Source organism: Moschus berezovskii, chromosome 28 (genome assembly GCF_049115385.1).
Source record: "Moschus berezovskii isolate FMDL1 chromosome 28, NW_MosBer_1.0, whole genome shotgun sequence".
NCBI classification, from domain to species: Eukaryota; Metazoa; Chordata; class Mammalia; order Artiodactyla; family Moschidae; genus Moschus; species Moschus berezovskii.
The window spans coordinates 3,798,342-3,817,109 of record NC_142487.1 but is presented as its reverse complement, the minus strand read 5'-3'; the positions used below and the strand labels follow the sequence as shown (position 1 = coordinate 3,817,109).

Below are 18,768 nucleotides of genomic sequence, written 5' to 3'. Positions count from 1 at the left end.
AAGATGGAAATAACCTGGCCACAACTTCAGGTAGGCCTGTGGCAGTCAAGACCAGGACCTGCAATTACTGACTTTCTGATGTATTTTTCTTTCCATCGAAAAACCTGAAGCCAATACAATATTATTTGGAAGCCTAGCTTAACTTTTTTTCCTTTCTTTCTCCCATTTTCTTCCATTCCATAAAATGAGAGACAAATATTTACTTCCTTCCTAGAGATGATTCAATAAAATTTTATGATTTTAAAAATGATGACATATTAGATACTTTTATAACTGCCAATAAATTCTCTTACTAAAAAACAAAAGTTCACTAAAAAACAAAGTCAGCTTCTCAGATATGTTGTTACGAACCAGTACAACAACAATGAAACAACAGCAAAAACATACCTGAACAACCCAAGGACTGTTAGCAAAAGCCATGATGTCCCTTTCTTCCCAGAAAAAAGCAGAATCAGATCTCTTAATCATTTCAAATTTGCTGAGGAGCTTCATAGCGTATACCTTCCTGGTGGACTTATGCCTTACCTTTGAAATGGAAAATAATGAACCTTTCATTAACATTTAAAGATCAGTGTTTCCACAAACAATTTACTAAATAATTTAACATTACTGTCTTGCTGTTTTAACGTCTCTTCTGAATGACCCCAGTAAGATCATGTTAAGGCTTTGAATATCATAAGTAATGTTAGGAAAAAAAACTTTATTCTCTAAATTATGGCATCCTTCCCCTTCTCCACTCTGCTATGGATGCTACTTCCTGTTTAAAAACTTACTATGCCACAGCATTTTAGATGGAGCAGTATCAGGAGTAAAGGCTTCTCTTTTGATGCTTGAAACCTCTTCTCTACCCTTGAATGCTTGGGGAAAATATTTCACATTACTGCTGAATGAGACTCTAGGCTTTCATATCGGTAGGCAAGAAAGTCTAGAGCAATTTAAAGCAAGACTTTTATAAAATCAAAACTTTTCCAAAACATCATATGTTAAACAAACAAGTGGATTTTTTAATTTTAAAAAGATTTTTTAATCTCAGTAAAATAACCTACCAATTGAACTTCTCCAAATGCACCTCTACCAATCACCTTCACTACTTCATAATCTTCAGCTTTCATTCGTAAATCTCTAATTTTATTTATTGTGTCTTTATCTGTATGAAAAGAAAAAGTTTATAATTTTAAATTACTGAAGCAGTATAACTAAAACTGCTTATTTAACATTCAAGTTCTTGAGAAACAACAAAGATGTGCATTAAAAATTATTTTATACAGGTAAAATATGAAGTTGTAAAAGAGAGAAATGCTCAATGTGCTGAGAATTGTTTTCAACAAATTGTGGAATGACTTCACTCTAGCTGTTAAATAATTTTATTAAAATCTGACCAGAATGTTTTTCAAAAAAAACCAAACATTATACTACACATATACTGAGGATAATTAGTTAATTAGTTCCTGATATTTTAAGTATATATCAATTTTGAACCAAGGGGCCACAGGTAGATATTTTAGATTAATTAAACAAATCTTTTTATCAAGTCAGTTTTAATAATCCTTTTAAAAAGATATAATTTAAAATATCAAAGGTAAAATAAACATGCTAAAGAATCACATACTTATTACATTTCTCTATTTGAATGGAGACTTTAACTTAAAACACACAGTGGGAATCTGCAATTATTTATATAAACCTGTCACACTACAAACTACAATAATTTAAAATCCCCACTGGGTAGATATTCTAATTCCTAATTTGGTCAAAGATTAAAATAGGGCTATTTTAATCCACATGGGTCAACACTGGCATGAGATTACATGGAAAAGCTTCACATTTCAGGGTTGTACAAAATACAGGGCAGCTGTTAAACTTAAGTTCTAGTTACTAATAAAAGCTGCATATAATATCTTGTCTTTCTTATGAAATGCACAATTTAAACTCTTGTTTGTATACCGTATGGCCTATAAACACATGCAACAGAGAGTAAACTTTCACACAGGAATAATACAAGTACATTTAATTTTAGATCACATGTCTATTGCAAATGCATCAGCAAGATATAAACAATAATCAATTTACTGCAGAAAAATTTGTGCTAACCATGTAGTCTCTATAGTAATCACTGTAGATATAGAAATGTAACTTTAAAAACATAGTCTCTGCTTTTATGGATTTCAAATGAAACAGAAACAAATACATAATACCCAAAAATGCAAAAAAGGGAAATAAAGCATAAGCACAGAATCTGTGGAATAACAAGAATGACATCTAACCAAAGACTGCCTGAGAGGGAGAGGGTGAGAAAGGCTTTCTGGAGGTGACAGAACCTGAAACAAGTCTTAAGAATAATTAAAAAAAAAAAAAAAAGGAGTAGCAGTTAGCTAGTTGGGAAAAAGAAAAGAGAGACTAACAGGCAGATGGGCAAATATTAGCAAAGGCACAGTAGAACTGTTTGCATTGCTGGGGCATCAAGTCTGTGGGAAGGACTTGAAAGAGGCTGGAGAGTCCCAATCTAGTTAATAAGGAGTTTGAAATTTTACCTATAGGCCAATAGCCGTAAAATTATTATTTCATCAACAAAAAATATGTTTCACATTAAAGTTTAAAAGCAGTACAATATGAAAACAAATAAAAGTGCTCTGCTTCAAGAGGATCGTGGCAGTGGGTGGTAGCAGAGGAATTGCTTTGTACACCTCTCTACCACAGCCCTGAAGAGTCATGGGGGGTCTGTTGGGAACTAGAACCACCACCTGAAAATCACCACTCTGTGCGGGAAGCCATGAAAAGAGAGAAGGCATAGAAACAATATAGTCAAATTTACATTTCAGCTACACCAGCAACTATGTAAAATATAAATTCAATAAAGGCAAGGTGGGGGCGGGGGGTAGAATTTTAAGAGTACTATAATTTAACTCTAGATGAGAAATAAGGAAGTCATGAACCAGATAATGAATTATATGATAGCCTATGGAGTTGAGAAAGATCCCTGGCTCTGGTTATACCAGGTTTAGAGCCATAAACAGGATATTAAGTCTGTAGTTTTGGGACCCGAAAATACCTCTGTTGCAAATTTATGTGGAAGTAGAGATTTCGCTACTTCTTTTAATTTCTGACAGAACAAGTTACAAAGCTGCTCAACATTACTTGTGATACAGACAGTATTAGTTGTCAAAATAACTTCATTACACTTCAGTTTTGCAAAGAAGTGCTGTTTTGCCTTGTAATTTTAGGTTAAAGCAAAAACTAATGTCCAAAGTCAGTGTTCAATGGTAATTCAATGACAGCTGGGAGTGGTTCTCTCCATCAAGAAAAATCTTCATTTTGGTCAGCTCTTCCTACCATGCAAAATACCACAGACTGGGTGGCTTAAACAGACATTCATTTTCTCCTGGTTCGAGAGACTCAACGGCCAAGATCAGCGGCCAGGGAGTTAGGTTTCTGGTGAGATTCCTCTTTCTGGCTTGCTGGCAGCCAGCATCTCTCTGTGTGCTCACAAGACATCCTGTGTGCTGTGCAGGTGAGGACACTAACCCTGTCACCAATTCCATTTTATCAGAGTCCCACCTTATGATCTCATTCAACCTGAACTGCCTCTTGTTTGACCCTATCTCCAAATACAGTTATACCGAGGGGCTAGCGATTCAACAGACAGATTTGGGGGGACACAAATCCATAAACAATCACAATGAAATGTTACCACTGCTAAGACACTGACTTGCTGCATGCAAATATAAATGGAAATATTCAGCTTTGATTAATGTCAAAGATGTACAGAATTGTTACTGTGTAAGTCCATGAGACTGAATGAGGTTTACCAAGGATACTGTGGTTCAGTAACACGATAGATCCAAATACTTGCCAAAAAGTACTTGCTGATGTATAATACAAACTACAGGTTTTAAACATCTTGTGTTTTCACAAGATCTGTTAGTTCAACTAAGCCATTTTTCTGCACCATACATAAGTTTAACTACCATCCCTTGTCACACATCTCAGCAGATCCCACCTTCAAGTTGTACTTAGTGTTTCCTCAACTATCTTGCCTATACTTGTTCCATGCAGACTATACACAGAGGTTAATTCTTTAGTCACTTCAAACTCAGCATTGATCGCTCAAATAAATAAGAGTCAAGGAAAATCACTCAAAATTATCTTGCTTTTAAATTGACTATTGCTGCTGCTCCCAACAGTCTTGATGCTTTGAGCAACTACTGTTCTTGCCAAGAAGCTAATGGTCTTAAGGAAGTTATTCTCTCTATACACATTTGCTCTGCTGCTGCAAACACTCAGGATCAGCAAGCGGCTTTCACTGTGTGGCTAACAAATAAGCCACTTGTAAACTTACATAAGGTTGTAACATCATTTTCTTCCTTCGTTTTGTAAAGAAAATTCTGCTGTGATGGGATATTCTCTTTTAAATCTTCTGGGCTTTTCTTACTGTTACTTTCCTGTGCGTTGGGAATGTTATGGTGAGTACTTTTTCTGCTCCTGTCAACGCCCACTGCACCCTTTCAGCACAGCCACAGTGTCACTGAGTAGTGACACAACGCTTCACCCTCCAACTTGACGAAATAATCCACACTTCACTGTGGTGCAAAATAACAACATTCAAGTTCAGTTTTCTTTTCCTTTTTTGTTCTGACATGATGGGCATGCACTGACAATGGGAAAAAAATTTAATGCTGTGGTATGGTGATACACATGGAATGCTACTGAGTTATAACTGCAGCACTGTGATTTACAGTGTGCTGAGCAATGGTGTGAAGCAGTAAAGAGGCCGTGTATGATTTCCGTCGCAACTACTCAACTTTCCAACTTGTGCAGTAGCAGAAAAGTAATCACAGACAATACAGAAAAGAATGAGCATAGCTATGTCCCAATAAAACTTTACTTACGGACACTGAAATCCATATAATTTTCATGGATCATGAAATACTAATCTTTTGATATTCTATAAATTATTTTTAAAAATATGAAAACCATTCATAGCTCATAAGCCATCCAAAAACAGACGGTGCGCCAGATTTGGCCTGTGGGCTGTAGCTTGCCAACCCCGGCTCCAGCGGAAACCCAGCTCCCGACTCTACTTCCCCACCAGCTCCACAGTGGTACCCTTTACCCTCCAGTGGCCCTGGAAGCGGGACAGGTGAACCCCACTGCCATCTCTACATACTCACCCAGCTTTGCTTTTCATGTTTACAAGGTTATATCTCCCACTACCTCCCACTGTCACTGTAATCAACTCACCCCCAGCTCATCACATCTCACTGCTAGATAATTCTGGTTTCTGGTTTACTAACCTTCTCTTCAGTATTTTCCTAATTCTTCAGGATTTTAATACATCCACAGATGATACTTCTAATAACCTGGCCTCTCAATACCTTTAACTTCTCTCTTCCAAGGATCTTGTTCTCCACTTTATCTCAGCCGCTCATTTCCACATACTAGATCTTATCAATATCAGTAATTACAGTCCTCCCTTCATTTCAAATCCTACACTCTCTAAGCATTCCCTCAACTTTCCTGCTCACTCCCTCCAACAACTCAATCCAACAATCCCCAGCTCACCAAGATCTCCCAACCCACTGACCCTATCTGGTTTTACTGTACCTCACTGCACTGAAAGGTTCTCTTTTCTTATCTACCCAGCTTAAATTACACAATCAAGCATTATAATTACTCGCTTGCATACAACTTTAATGCCTTGGCTCTTTTCTGCCTCATTACAGTTTGGCAAAACCATAATTTCAGCTAAATCTAACTCTATAGCTAACTCGATGTCAGCACCCATGTAGCTGAATATGTCTGGATAAACATATAAAATCATACTGACAGATCCCACTTTAACTCCATAATTGCAAACATAAAGCGTGCCCTTAATTCTGCTTGGCAATCATACATTTCTTTAGTATATTCACTCTTCCACTCTACTAGAGACAATAATTCACATTTTCTTTTCTCTTTTCAAACCTCCCACTGATTATTGTTCATAGCTAATAACTGTGTTGGCTACTACCCTGAAACAAAGAAAACTGTCATAGACTTACCATTAAATAGATACGTTTATATATTCAACTACCAGCATGTGCCCTCATATATTTAATCTCTTCACTTTTACTATTTGAGAAAACTGCTCTCTCACACCGATCCTTCTACCAGTGATGTCATCCTCACCAGCCCGAGGACACTGCTCCAGCAATTCTCCCCTCTTTCTGCTGTGTCACTAGCATTCCCCTTCCTAACAGGATCATATCATGCCATTTTCACTCCCATCTTAAACAAACAAACCTCGTGACGCCATTTCTCTCACTAGCTACTGCCCCATTACTCAACCCCACTATGGCTGCTGCTGCTGCTGCTAAGTCGCTTCAGTCGTGTCCAACTCTGTGCAACCCCATAGACGACAGCCCACCAGGCTCCTCTGTCCCTGAGATTCTCCAGGCAAGAATACTGGAGTGAGCTGCCATTTCTCTCTCTAGCTACTGCCCCATTACTCAACCCCACTATGGCAAAATTCCTCAGAATCTGTCTGTACTGTGTCTAAATCCTTCTAATCTGCTCTAAAAATCCTTTTGAGGTAGTCTTTGGCCATTACCTTTCTATCAAAATTGCTGGTCAAGGAGTTCCCTGGTGGTCTAGCAGCTAGGATTCAATGCTTACACTGCCAGGGCCCAGGTTCAATCCCTAGTTGGGGAACTGAGATCCCACAAGCTGCGCAATGTGGTCAAAATTAAAAACAACAACAAAAAAGCCAGAACAAAACTGCAAGTCACGGGTGACCACTACGTTGCTAAATTCCCAGTCTTCATCTTGATACATCAGTAGCTTCTGACAGTCTGATGACCCCTGTTATATTTACTCGACTTCCAGGGTACTACATTCCTTCAACAGTACTAAGGGTAATTTTTTTCCAACATCAAATTATTTCTTCCCAGCTGCTTTTGCTGGTTCCTCCTCTTCTCCCAGATTTCTTAACACTAAATCTTCTCAAGGCTCAGTCTTTCATAATACATTCTTCCGTGTTTACACTCATTTATTTAGTGGACTTTTAAAAAGGACTGACATGTCAACAACTCCCAAATTTTTTCTCCAGTTCAGACCTCTCTCTCTGAAACTTAGGATTTATATATTCAATTGCTTATACAATATATCCACTTAAGTTAACAGACATCTCAAATTTAATGTATCCGACTGAAGAGGTGTTCTCACTTCAAACCTCTACCTAGAATTTCAACACGTCAGCTGATGGGTCAGCTTCGCTTGGGGCAAAAACCTAGGGGCATTCTTGACTCATGTTTTATCTTACACTCCACATCCTATCTGGCTGACTCTGATTTTGAAATGTATCTGGAACCTGATAACTTCTCACCCTCTACCTTGCTACCATGCTGGACCAAGTCACCATCATGTCTTCTCTGGACTACTGAAATCGTTCTAAACTGCAATCATCTCTTAACTGATTTCTGGTGTCTATCCCTGCCTCTCAATAGTCTGCTCTTAGGGGCAGTACTGTTACAACACAAGTCAGATCATGTCACTCCTCTGCTCAGAACTCTCTAATGTCTTGCCATTTTACCCAGAGCAAAAGTCAAAGATCTTACGATGGCCTACAAGACTCTACATGACCTACACTCCCCATTTCCTTCATTCTCTGACATCATCCTACTATTCTCTCCCTTGCTTAACCCTCTCCAGCTGCAATGGCTTCCTTGCTGCTGTCCAAACATGCCAGGTACACTTCTTATGGCCTTTGCATTGGCTGTTACTCTGTATGCCATTTTCTATCCTTAAACATCCACATGACTAACCCTCTCAACTACTTCAACTCTTTTCTCAAATACCACCATTGAGTGAACCCTATCCCAGTAACTGTATTTAAAACTGAAGAATTCTTAGAACTCCCAAGCCCATTTTCCCCAAAGGAAACATTAATCTGTTTCTTATGAAATTTAATACTAGCAAAATGATAAAACTGCTAAGCCCTTATTACTTCTAAGACCAATAACCAGGAATGTGTGACCACCAGATCCTTTTAACAATTTGTGACTGTCAACTGTGTTGAACCAGGTGACGCTGGCAGAAAGTTAAAATTCAGAGAAGTATGAATTCAGAGTGGAGAAGGAAATGGCAACCCACTCCAGTATTCTTGCCTAGAGAATCCCGTGGACAGAGAAGCCTGGTGGGCTGCTGTCCATAGGGTCACACAGAGTCGGACATGACTGAAGCGATTTAGCGTGCATGCAAGCATTGGGAGAAGGAAATGGCAACCCACTTCAGTATTCTTGCCTGAAGAATCTGAGGGACGAGGGGAGCCTGGTGGGCTGCCATCTACTGGGTCGCACAGAGTCAGACACGACTGAAGCAACTTAGCAGCAGCTGCATGAATTCAGAGAAGCATGGGTAGCGAGGATGAAATAGGCTAATTGAGTCACAAGAAACCACCGAAAGTTTTGATAGGCCACGAATTAGCTAATCATCTCTAAATAAACACAAGTCATCAAAAGAGAGCGCAGAAAGACTGAAAATTTATAGTTTCAGGGTTATGAAAAATTAAATATTTCAATCATATGCAGACTCTTTAACTTTCTAGAAAGTTAAAGTCTTTTTTTTTAAATCATACTTTATACACAATATATTTTACTTCTAGGAATACATATACGTACAATAGAATATTACAAAACATTTAAATTGTGTAACTGAATAATGATTACATAGAATGTTGTTCAACATATGATGTTGAGCAGAGATTAAACTGCACGTGGTATATGACCTCAATTTTCTAAAAACATAAATATATACTGGTATATGTATATACAGAAAAAAGCCAGAAGGGAATATACCAAAATAATAACTGCAGTAGTTTCCAAGTATGGTGGGATTAGAGATTATTTTATTCTTCACATTTTCCATTTACTTCAAGTTTTCTATGGTTCTGTTGCTTTCTAATGAGAAAGATATATTTCTAAAATATATCTAAATAAGATATATTTTGCCTAGTTTAGGGTCCTCAATTATAAAGTGTATCATATTTTACGTACCACTATAGATTGTAAGACATCCCTAATTATTTAAAAAATGTTTTAAGAAAATGTCAGAATAAAGTATGGCAATAAAAACTGTGTACAATGCACTATTTGTCCAATATACTGCCACTCCTTGCATAAAGAAATCCAGTATGTCTTGCAAACTTCTAGAGTAGTCACAGCAGTCCTAATAAGCTCTAAAATGATCTAAAACATATCTAGAAAATCTAAAATGTAAGATTCAATTCCCTAAATCCTGATCTGGTTTCAATACAACAGTTAATAATAATAATAATAAAGTATTCTATGCCCAAATGTTCAAAGAGGCCTCAAGCTCCAGGAAGATGGGCCATGTTTTGCCAGTGTGCACACAGGTGTAAACACACATAAGGAGTAATCTAGTTTGAGAAATAGATCAACAAAAATCAAAACCAAACCCCAAACTCCTCAACACAGCATAAGATGGCTGTTAGATACTATTTTCCAATCTTTTATTTCTAGATACTCTCCTCAACAATGCTCTGGCAATGCCCAGTTACTTCCAATTTCCCCCAGAGATGCTGCTTCACTTTTGCAGATATTGATCACCCATCTAAAATGACTAGCCCCACCTTATTTGAACAAGTCACTACTAAGCAAGATCTAATTCTTTATACATCTCCTCAGCCATTCCTGATCCTGGGGTGGGGGGTGGGGTAGGGAGGGGGTGGTGTGTGGGTGTGTGTGTGTGTGTGATCCGTGTGTGGTGTGTGTGTGGAGGTGTGGTGTGTGTGTGGGGGTGTGGTGTGTGTGTGTGTGTGTGTGTGTTCCCCGACTCTTCGCAACGCCATGGACTGTTACGTGGCCCACCAGGCTACTCTGTCCCTGAAATTTGCCAGGCTAACATATTCTACTCCAGGGGATCCTTCTGATCCAGGGATGGAATCCATGTCTCCTACATCTCCTGCAATGGCAGGCAGATTGTTTACCATTGCACTCTGCCTTCCACCTCTGGGACACTATTTCTCTATTGTTTCATCTGTCAACATGGCCTGGAATTGTTTGTATTTCTTCTGTTAGATTGTATATTACCATTTCCTGAAGGCTGGAAACCACACTTCATTCATGAATGTGTCCTTGATGTATACATGTGCTCAATGATCCTTACTGAAACATATAATGATATTATTTACAAATGGCCACAATCACTCACTGCTCTTATCTGTTCAGAGAAAACCTGTATGTTCAGGCACATACATTTACTCCAAAATAATAAAAGTATATACTTAAAAAATCAATCTTAGGTTTCTCAAAATGTTAAACAGATATGACTTGAGAATTCCACTTTCAGGCCTCTACCCAAGAGAAATGAAAACATATGCCCACATAAAAACTTGTGCACATTCACGGCAGCATTTATTCATAATATCCAAAAAGCAGAAAACAATCCAAATGTTCACTGACTGATGCATGGATAGATAAAATGTGGCATTATCTATAAATGGGGTATTATTTGGCAATCTGAAAGAATGAAATACATGGTACAACATAGATGAACCCTGAAGAGATCATGTTAAGTCTAAAAATTCAGTCATAAAGGATCACATACTGTACGATTCCAGCTATAGAAAATGCCCATATTGGCAAATCTATACAGGCATTCCCTAGGGTTGGGGAACTTGGAGAGAAATGGGAAGTGACTGCTAATGGGGATGGGGTTTCTTTATGAGATGGTAAAATGTTCAAAATGTAACTGAAGTAGTGACTGCACAACCTTATAAATGCAGACAAAAACCAATGAACCGTATACTTTAAATGGATGAATCTTCAATACATAAATTATATCTCAATAAAGTAGTTTTTTAAAAAATCAGTCTTGTGTTTGGCAATGATTTTTACAAGCAACACCAAAAGCACAATCCATAGGCGAAATATATATTAATTAGAGCTTGTCAAAATCAAAAACATTTACTCTGTAAGATAGTATGTAGTCTTCTGAGTCTGGAGATGTAGCTTATTGATGCTCCTCCACACTGAGCATAGGATGGATTGGTGATCAGATTCCAAAGAATCAAGTATGGAAAAGAAAAACAGTAACTTTCCAAGGGAGAAGTACCTTTCACTATCTTGAAACAAGTGATAAAGATTAATATTATCACTAATAAATCACAATGATATCACATATACCAAATACAATGTGATGAGAAGCAAATGTCATCTCTGTAGTACTCATCCTCAAAACCCATAACCCCTGTGGAATTATGAGAAAACATTGGACAAAACTAAACTGAGGAAAGTTCTACAAGATACTTTGTCAATAATCTTCAAAACTGTCAAGGTCATAAAAATAAACAAGGAAAGCTGGAGAACTCTGACAGACTGGAGATGACTATGGAAAAATGACAACTAAATACAATGTTATATGCTAGACTGGATTCTGGAACCAAAAAATAGGATATTAGTGCAAAAACTGATATCTAAGTACGCAGTTAGTAGTAATATACCAATTTTAATTTCTTAGTTTTGTCAATGTACCATGACTATATAAGATGCTAACATTACAGAAAGCTGGATGAAAGGTAGCTTCAGGATACTCTGTAGTATTTTTGCAACTTTTCCATGAGTTTATTCCAAGATAAATAATTTATTTTAAAACTAAATAAAGAGAATATTTAACATTGTGTATGAAAATCTGATTTAGTAATATTTTACTTGTAATAACTTCAAACAAGATCGTGTAATACCCTAAGTTAGACTGCATACTATATTCAATTTTATGGCTCCACTAAAAAAATTCTGACTTTTATACCACTTTCTGGTATAAAACTGCATTTTGGCAATACATATATCAAAATGCAAACTGGATGCAACTTTTGATTCAGAAATTCCTGGAATTCACTCCAAAGAAAGGAAGAGCAAGTATACCAAGCTGTATGTACAAAATGTTAATTACAGCCTAAAACAGCGAAAAACTGGGAGGAACTTGAGAACCACCTATTATAGAAACAGTTTTTAAAATCATGGCACATTTATTCATCAGACCATGTGTATTCATTTAAAAATATGTGTTATCCATACTCAGTGGCATAAAAAGACACTCTGCTGCTGCTAAGTCACTTCAGTCGTGTCTGACTCTGTGCGACCCCATAGACGGCAGCCTACCAAGCTCCCCTGTCCCTGGGACTCTCCAGGCAAGAACACTGGAGTGGGTTGCCATTTCCTTTTCCAATGCATGAAAGTGAAAAGTGAAAGTGAAGTCGCTCAGTCATGTCTGACTTGTAGCGACCCCATGGACTGCAGCCTACCAGGCTCCTCCGTCCATGGGATTTTCTAGGCAAGAGTACTGGAGTGGCTTGCCATTGCCTTCTCTGAAAAAGACACTCTACGATGTGCTTTTTCACTGAACAAGCTATGGATAGCTGACAGAAATGTCGTACTGATTTTTATTTGGGCTGTTCTAACTTTTTGCCCAAACGACAATATAATCTATTGATATTCCAAGGTATTTGCAGACCTGATTTTGCCAGATATATTTCTTTAAGTATTAGATTATGCTCATAAAGATTATTAGTTTTAAAACATCCTGTCTAACTTCTCTCCAATATACCTCACCAATCGCAGATATTATTATTTTTATCATTCCTCCTCAGATTGCCGGGGGTTAAGGGTGTTCTTATTTTAACCTACATTTCTTGAAATATTAATGTATTTGTTCATCTATTAACTGCTCATTGGTCATTTTAATTTTCTCTCCTTTATACTACATTTTCAATTACTTTGTCCATTTTTATAGTTTCTGTTTTTCTTATGGACTGGAAGGATCTCTTCAAACATTAGGAATATAATTCTTTCACATACGTTGTCATTTTTTCCAGCTTTCTTTATAAAGTTTTGAAATGACAAAATCTGTCAGTGTTTGCTTTACAGTTTCTAGCCCTGTTATCTTACTTCAAAAAAAAATTAAAAAGTCATTCTCTACTAGAAGACTATACACATAATAATTTCATCTAGTACTTTTTCATCTTTATATTGGTTCAAGCTGTAGAGACAATTTCATTTTCCCCTGCATATATCATTTAATAAGCAGGAAAGTATCATGATTTTAACAAGTTTAAAAAATAAGTATTTTACATTTTGAAGCATGCCTGAGTAAATATTAAGACTTTAAGATGGGGGAAAGAGGAACAAACTTTGTGATGATCATCACTGCCTGCTTACATATATATAAATATCTAAGTAAGTGTATAATCCATGAAATGTTGTTTTGGAAAGGAATTTAAGTAGCCACTAAAGAAAAGATCAGTTCAGTTCAGTCGCTCAGTCGTGTCCGACTCTCCGCGACCCCATGAATCACAGCACGCCAGGCCTCCCTGTCCATCACCAACTCCCGGAGCTCACTCAAACTCATGTCCACAGAGTCGGTGATGCCATCCAGCCATCTCATTCTCCGTCGTCCCCTTCTCCTCCTGCCCCCAACCTTTCCCAGCATCAGACTCTTTTCCAGTGAGTCAACTCGTCGCATGAGGTGGCCAAAGTACTGCAGTTTCAGCTTTAGCATCAGTCCCTCCAATGAACACCCAGGATCGATCTCCTTTAGAATGGACTGGTTGGATCTCCTTGCGGTACAAGGGACTCTCAAGAGTCTTCTCCAACACCACAGTTCAAAAGCATCGATTCTTCGGCGATCAGCTTTCTTCACAGTCCAACTCTCACATCCATACATGACCACGGGAAAAACCATTGCCTTGACTAGATGGACCTTTGTTGGCAAAGTAATGTCTCTGCTTTTTAATATATTAACAAGGTTGGTCATAACTTTCCTTCAAAGGAGTAAGCGTCTTTTAATTTCATGGCTGCAATCAGCATCTGCAGTGATTTTGGAGCCCAAAAAAATAAAGTCTGACACTGTTTCCACTGTTTTTCCATCTATTTCCCATGAAGTGATGGGACCAGATGCCATGATCTTTGTTTTCTGAATGTTGAGCTTCAAACCAACCTTTTCACTCTCCTCTTTCACTTTCATCAAGAGGCTTTTGAGTTCCTCTTCACTTTCTGCCATAAGGGTAGTGTCATCTGCATATCTGAGGTTATTGATATTTCTCCCGGCAATCTTGATTCCTGCTTGTGCTTCTTCCAGCCCAGCGTTCCTCATGATGTACTCTGCATATAAGTTAAATAAGCAAGGCGACAATATACAACCTTGACGTACACCTTTTCCTATTTGGAACCAGTCTGTTGTTCCATGTCCAGTTCTAACTGTTGCTTCCTGACCTGCATACAGGTTTCTCAAGAGGCAGGTCAGGTGGTCTGGGATTCCCATCTCTTTCAGAATGTTCCACAGTTTATTGTGATCGACACAGTCAAAGGCTTTGGCATAGTCAATGAAGCAGAAATAGATGTTTTTCTGAAACTCTCTTGCTTTCTCCATGATCCAGCGGATGTTGGCAATTTGATCTCTGGTGCCTCTGCCTTTTCTAAAACCTGCTTGAACATCTGGGAGTTCACGGTTTACATATCGTTAAAATGAAAAGATAAACTCTATTAAAATACTGTACTGCTGCTGCTGCTGCTAAGTCACTTCAGTCGTGTCCGACTCTGTGCAACCCCAGTAGGTTGCTAAATATAATTACTTGGAAAAATTAAAACTAGAGAAAATAAAATAAAAACATCTTTTTACAATGATGCATGTAATTTACCCTTTTGTGCAGTGATTTAATACAATAACAGAACCTTTTGAAAGAGGATACCTCTTGCATTTCTCTAATAATCAGTGATATTGAGCACCTTTTCATGTGCTTTTTGGCCCTCGGTATGTCTCCTTTGGAGAAATGTCTATTTAGGTCTTCTGTCCATTTTCTGATTGGGTTGTTTTTTGATATTTTTGGAAATTAATCCCTTGTCAGTAGCAATGGTTGCAAATATTTTCTCCCAGTCCAGAGGCTGTCCTTTTGTTTTATGGTTTCCTTTGCCATGCAAAAGCTTTTAAGTTTATTTAGGCCCCATTTTATTCATTTTTGTTTTTATTTCCATTAATCTAGGAAGCAAAAAGTCCAAAAAATAAATTATTGCTGTGATTCATGTCAAAGAATGTTCTGCCTAGGTTTCCCTCTAAGAGTTTTATACTATCTGGTCTTACATTTAGGCCTTAAATCCATTTTCAGTTTATTTTTTTTATATGGTATTAGAGAATGTTCGGCAATCCCATTTTCCCAGCACCACTTACTGCAGATTGTCTTTTCTCCATTGTATATTCTTGCCTCCTTTGTTGCAGACTAGTTTACCATAATTGCACAGGTTTATTTCTGGGTTTTCTATACTGTTCCACTGATCTATGTCTGTTTCATACCAGTACCATACTGTTTTGATTAGTATAACTTTGTAGTACAGTCTGAAGTCAAGGAGCTTGATTCCTCCAGCTCTTTCTCAAGCTTGCTTTGGCTATTCAGGGTCTTCTGTGCTTCCATTCAAGTTTAAATATTTTGTACTCAGTCTCTGAAAAATACTACTGATCCATAAATTGCCTTGAGTAGGATGGTCATTTTAACGATACTGATTCTTCCAATACAAGAACACAATATATTTTTCCATTTTGCTTGTGTCATCTTCAATTACTTTCATCAGTACTTTAGAGTTTTCATAGTACAGGTCCTTTGCCTGCAGGTTTATTCCTAAGTATTTTATTCTTTTTGATGCTATGGTAAATGGGAGTGTTCCCTTAATTTTTCTTTCTGATATTTCACTTTTAGTGTATATATACAACAGATTTCTGTATATTAATTTTGTATCCAGCAACTTAATTCATTGATGAATTCTAGTAGTTTTCTGGTAGCATCTTCAGGATTTTCTATGTCTACAGCACCACGTCATTTGTAAACAGAGACAGTTTTACTTTTTTCCAATTTGGATTCCTTTTACCACTTTTTTTCTCTGACTGTTGTGGCTACAAGTTCCAAAACTATGTTGAACAGAAATGGCCAAGAGTGAGCAGCCTTGTATTGTTACTCATCTCAGAAGAAATGCATTCAGATTTACACCATTAAGTATGATGTTAAGGTTTGCTCACACATGGCCTTTATTATGTTGAGGTACGTTCCTTCTATGCTTACGTTGAAGAGCTTTTATTACAAGTGGATATTGAATTTTATCAGAAGTTTTCTCTACATCTATTGAGGTGATCATATTTTTTTACTCTTCAATTTGTTAATGTGGTGTATCACACTGATTGATTTCCAGATATTGCAATATCTTTGAATTCCTGGAATGAGTCCCACTTGACAATGGTATATTATCCTTTTACTTCATTGCTAGAATTGGTTTGCAAGTATTTCGCTGAGCATTTCTGCATCTAGGGTCATCAGTGATAGCGGCTATGATTTTCTTTTTCTGTGATATCTTTCTCTGGTTTTGATATCAGGGTGACGGTGGCCTCACAGAATGAATTTGGAAGTATTCCCTCCTCTGCAAAATTCTGTAATAGTTTTAGAAGGATAGGTATTAACTGGTCTCCAAACATTTGGCAGAATTCACCTGTGAAGCCACCCTGTCCTGAACTTTTGTTTGTTGGGAGTTTTTAAATTACTGATTAAATTTCAGTGCTGCTAACTGGTCTATTTATATTTTCTATTTCTTCCTGGTTCAGTCTTGGAAGACTGTGCCTTTCTAAGAATTTGTCCATTTCTTCTGGGTTGTCCATTTTACTGTTGTACAGTTGCTCACGAAAAGTGAAAGTGAAAGTCACTCAATCATGTCCACTCTTTGAGACCTCATGTACTATACAGTTCATAGAATTCTTTAGGCCAGAATACTGGAGTGGGTAGCCTTTCCCTTCTCCAGGGGATCTTCCCGACCCAGGTCTCCTGCATTACAGGCAGATTCTTTACCAGCTGAGCCACAAGGGAAGCCCAAGGAAACTGGAGTTGGGTAGCCAATCCCTTTTCCAGGGTATCTTCCCGACCCAGGAATTAAACTGGGGTCTCCTAGATTGCAGGTGGATTCTTAACCAACTGAGCTATCAGGAAAGCCCATAGTAATCTCTTAAAGATTCTTTGTATTTCTACAGTGTTGGTTTTAACTTCTTTTTCATTTCTGATTAATCTGGCCGTCTCCCTTTTTTTCTTAATGAGTCTAGCTAAAGGTTTATCAATTTTGTTTATCTTTTCAAAGAATCAGCTTTTAGTTTCACAGATCTTTTCTATTGTTTTTTAGTTTCTATTTATTTTTGCTCTGATCTTTATTTCTTTAATTCTACTAACTTTGGGTTTTGTTTGTTCTTCTTTCTGTATTGCTTTAGGCACAAAGTTAGGTTGTTTATTTGAGATTTTTCTTGTTTCCTAAGATAAGCTTGTATAGATGTAAACTTCCCTTGCTGGGTTTATTTTTTTAATCCAAACAAATTCTCTACCATATTTTTACTTTCAGGTTCATAGATTTTTTTTCATACATACAACAATCTCCATTACGTTCTTGTAGACTGGTAAGGTTTGTTTAATAAGTATGCTTTTCTAAAATATTCATATAATTATGAATCTTGTACCCCAAAATCTGTTAAACTCATAATGGTTTACAAACACAGACAGCCCAAAATTACTGTTTTCAAATCTGCCCCTCCTCCTCCTTTCATTGCATACCTCCTGCAAAGTGTGCTTCTTCAAAAATGTGACTGACACCAAGATAGTTTGATTCTACCCAGGTATCTTTCTAACCCCTACTTTAAAAGTTCATCTTAAAATCTTTATCAGTTATGCGAAGCTGACATTTTCTTTGTAGTCCTCGTTATTCAGATATTATAGTTTAGAGTCCAGAGAAACAAATCTTTATATTTAACTAGGTGTTCATCAAATGGCCACAGGTTATCTTTTCCCTTTCAGTCCCCATACAGTCTTCAACACAAAAAGATGAAAATATAGCCGATAATATAGTCAGGACTGAAGCTTCAACTATTTCACGCTGCTATACCTTAAAGTTGCTATACTTTACTGAGACTTGAGCTTAATTACTAAAGAAAAAGACCTTATTCCATATTCCAGGCATATTCTTAGATCACTACATGAGATACCTGTCAGCAAAAAGTAATTCAAAATAAAACATTTACATTCAGAAAACAATTCTGATGTACCCAATAATGAAAACTATAAAAATCCATACAAATTAATTTCAGCAATATGAAGAATACTATCCTATGAAAACATATTACTCTCTGTGAAATATTACATAAATACAACTCCAGGAGTTGAAGGTGAATGCCACACTGTCACGTAAATGGGAGTCATACAGTATGTACCTTTCTGGGGGCAGGGTTCCTGGTTTTTTTCACTTACCACAGTGCTTTTGAGATTTATCAATGTTGTTGCACTTATCAGTAATTCACTCTTTCTCACTTTTGAATTTTCCATTACATGGTGTACCACAATTTATTTATCTATTTACCAGCTGATGTGCATTTGTGTTGCTTCCAGTTTACAGCAATTATAGACAAAGGCTCCTTAAACATGCTCATAAGTCTTTGTGTATATACATACATATTATATTTCTCTTACATAAATACCCAGCAGTGGGATCCCTGGGTTATGTGATAAATACATTTATATAACTTTACAGGAAAAAGGCCAAACTGTTTTTCAAAATGGCTCACCATTTTACAAACCAACCAGCAATGTGTCAGAGTTCAGCTGTTCTGCATTTTCACATATACTTGATACTGTCAGTTTTAAAATTTTAGTTATTCTAATAGGTGTGTACTGATATGTCACTGTGGTCCTAATTTGCAACCTCCTGA

At 37.1% G+C, this 18,768-nt stretch overlaps 1 protein-coding gene across 5 annotated transcripts in view; it reads right to left on the bottom strand.

The window, feature by feature from the left end:
• ROCK1 (Rho associated coiled-coil containing protein kinase 1) overlaps nucleotides 1–18,768 on the bottom strand; it is a 130,273-nt gene that overhangs the window by 68,504 nt on the left and 43,001 nt on the right. For 4 of the 5 annotated variants that reach the window (XM_055417121.2, XM_055417122.2, XM_088833397.1 and 1 more), the window contains exons 3-4: nucleotides 1,047–1,147; nucleotides 388–525 (exon numbers count right to left, since the gene is read on the bottom strand). In XM_055417121.2, coding sequence (XP_055273096.1) covers nucleotides 388–525; nucleotides 1,047–1,147 — 239 coding nt within the window. The remainder of the gene's footprint in view (nucleotides 1–387; nucleotides 526–1,046; nucleotides 1,148–18,768) is intronic. The other variant, XM_088833398.1, reaches the window with a different exon arrangement.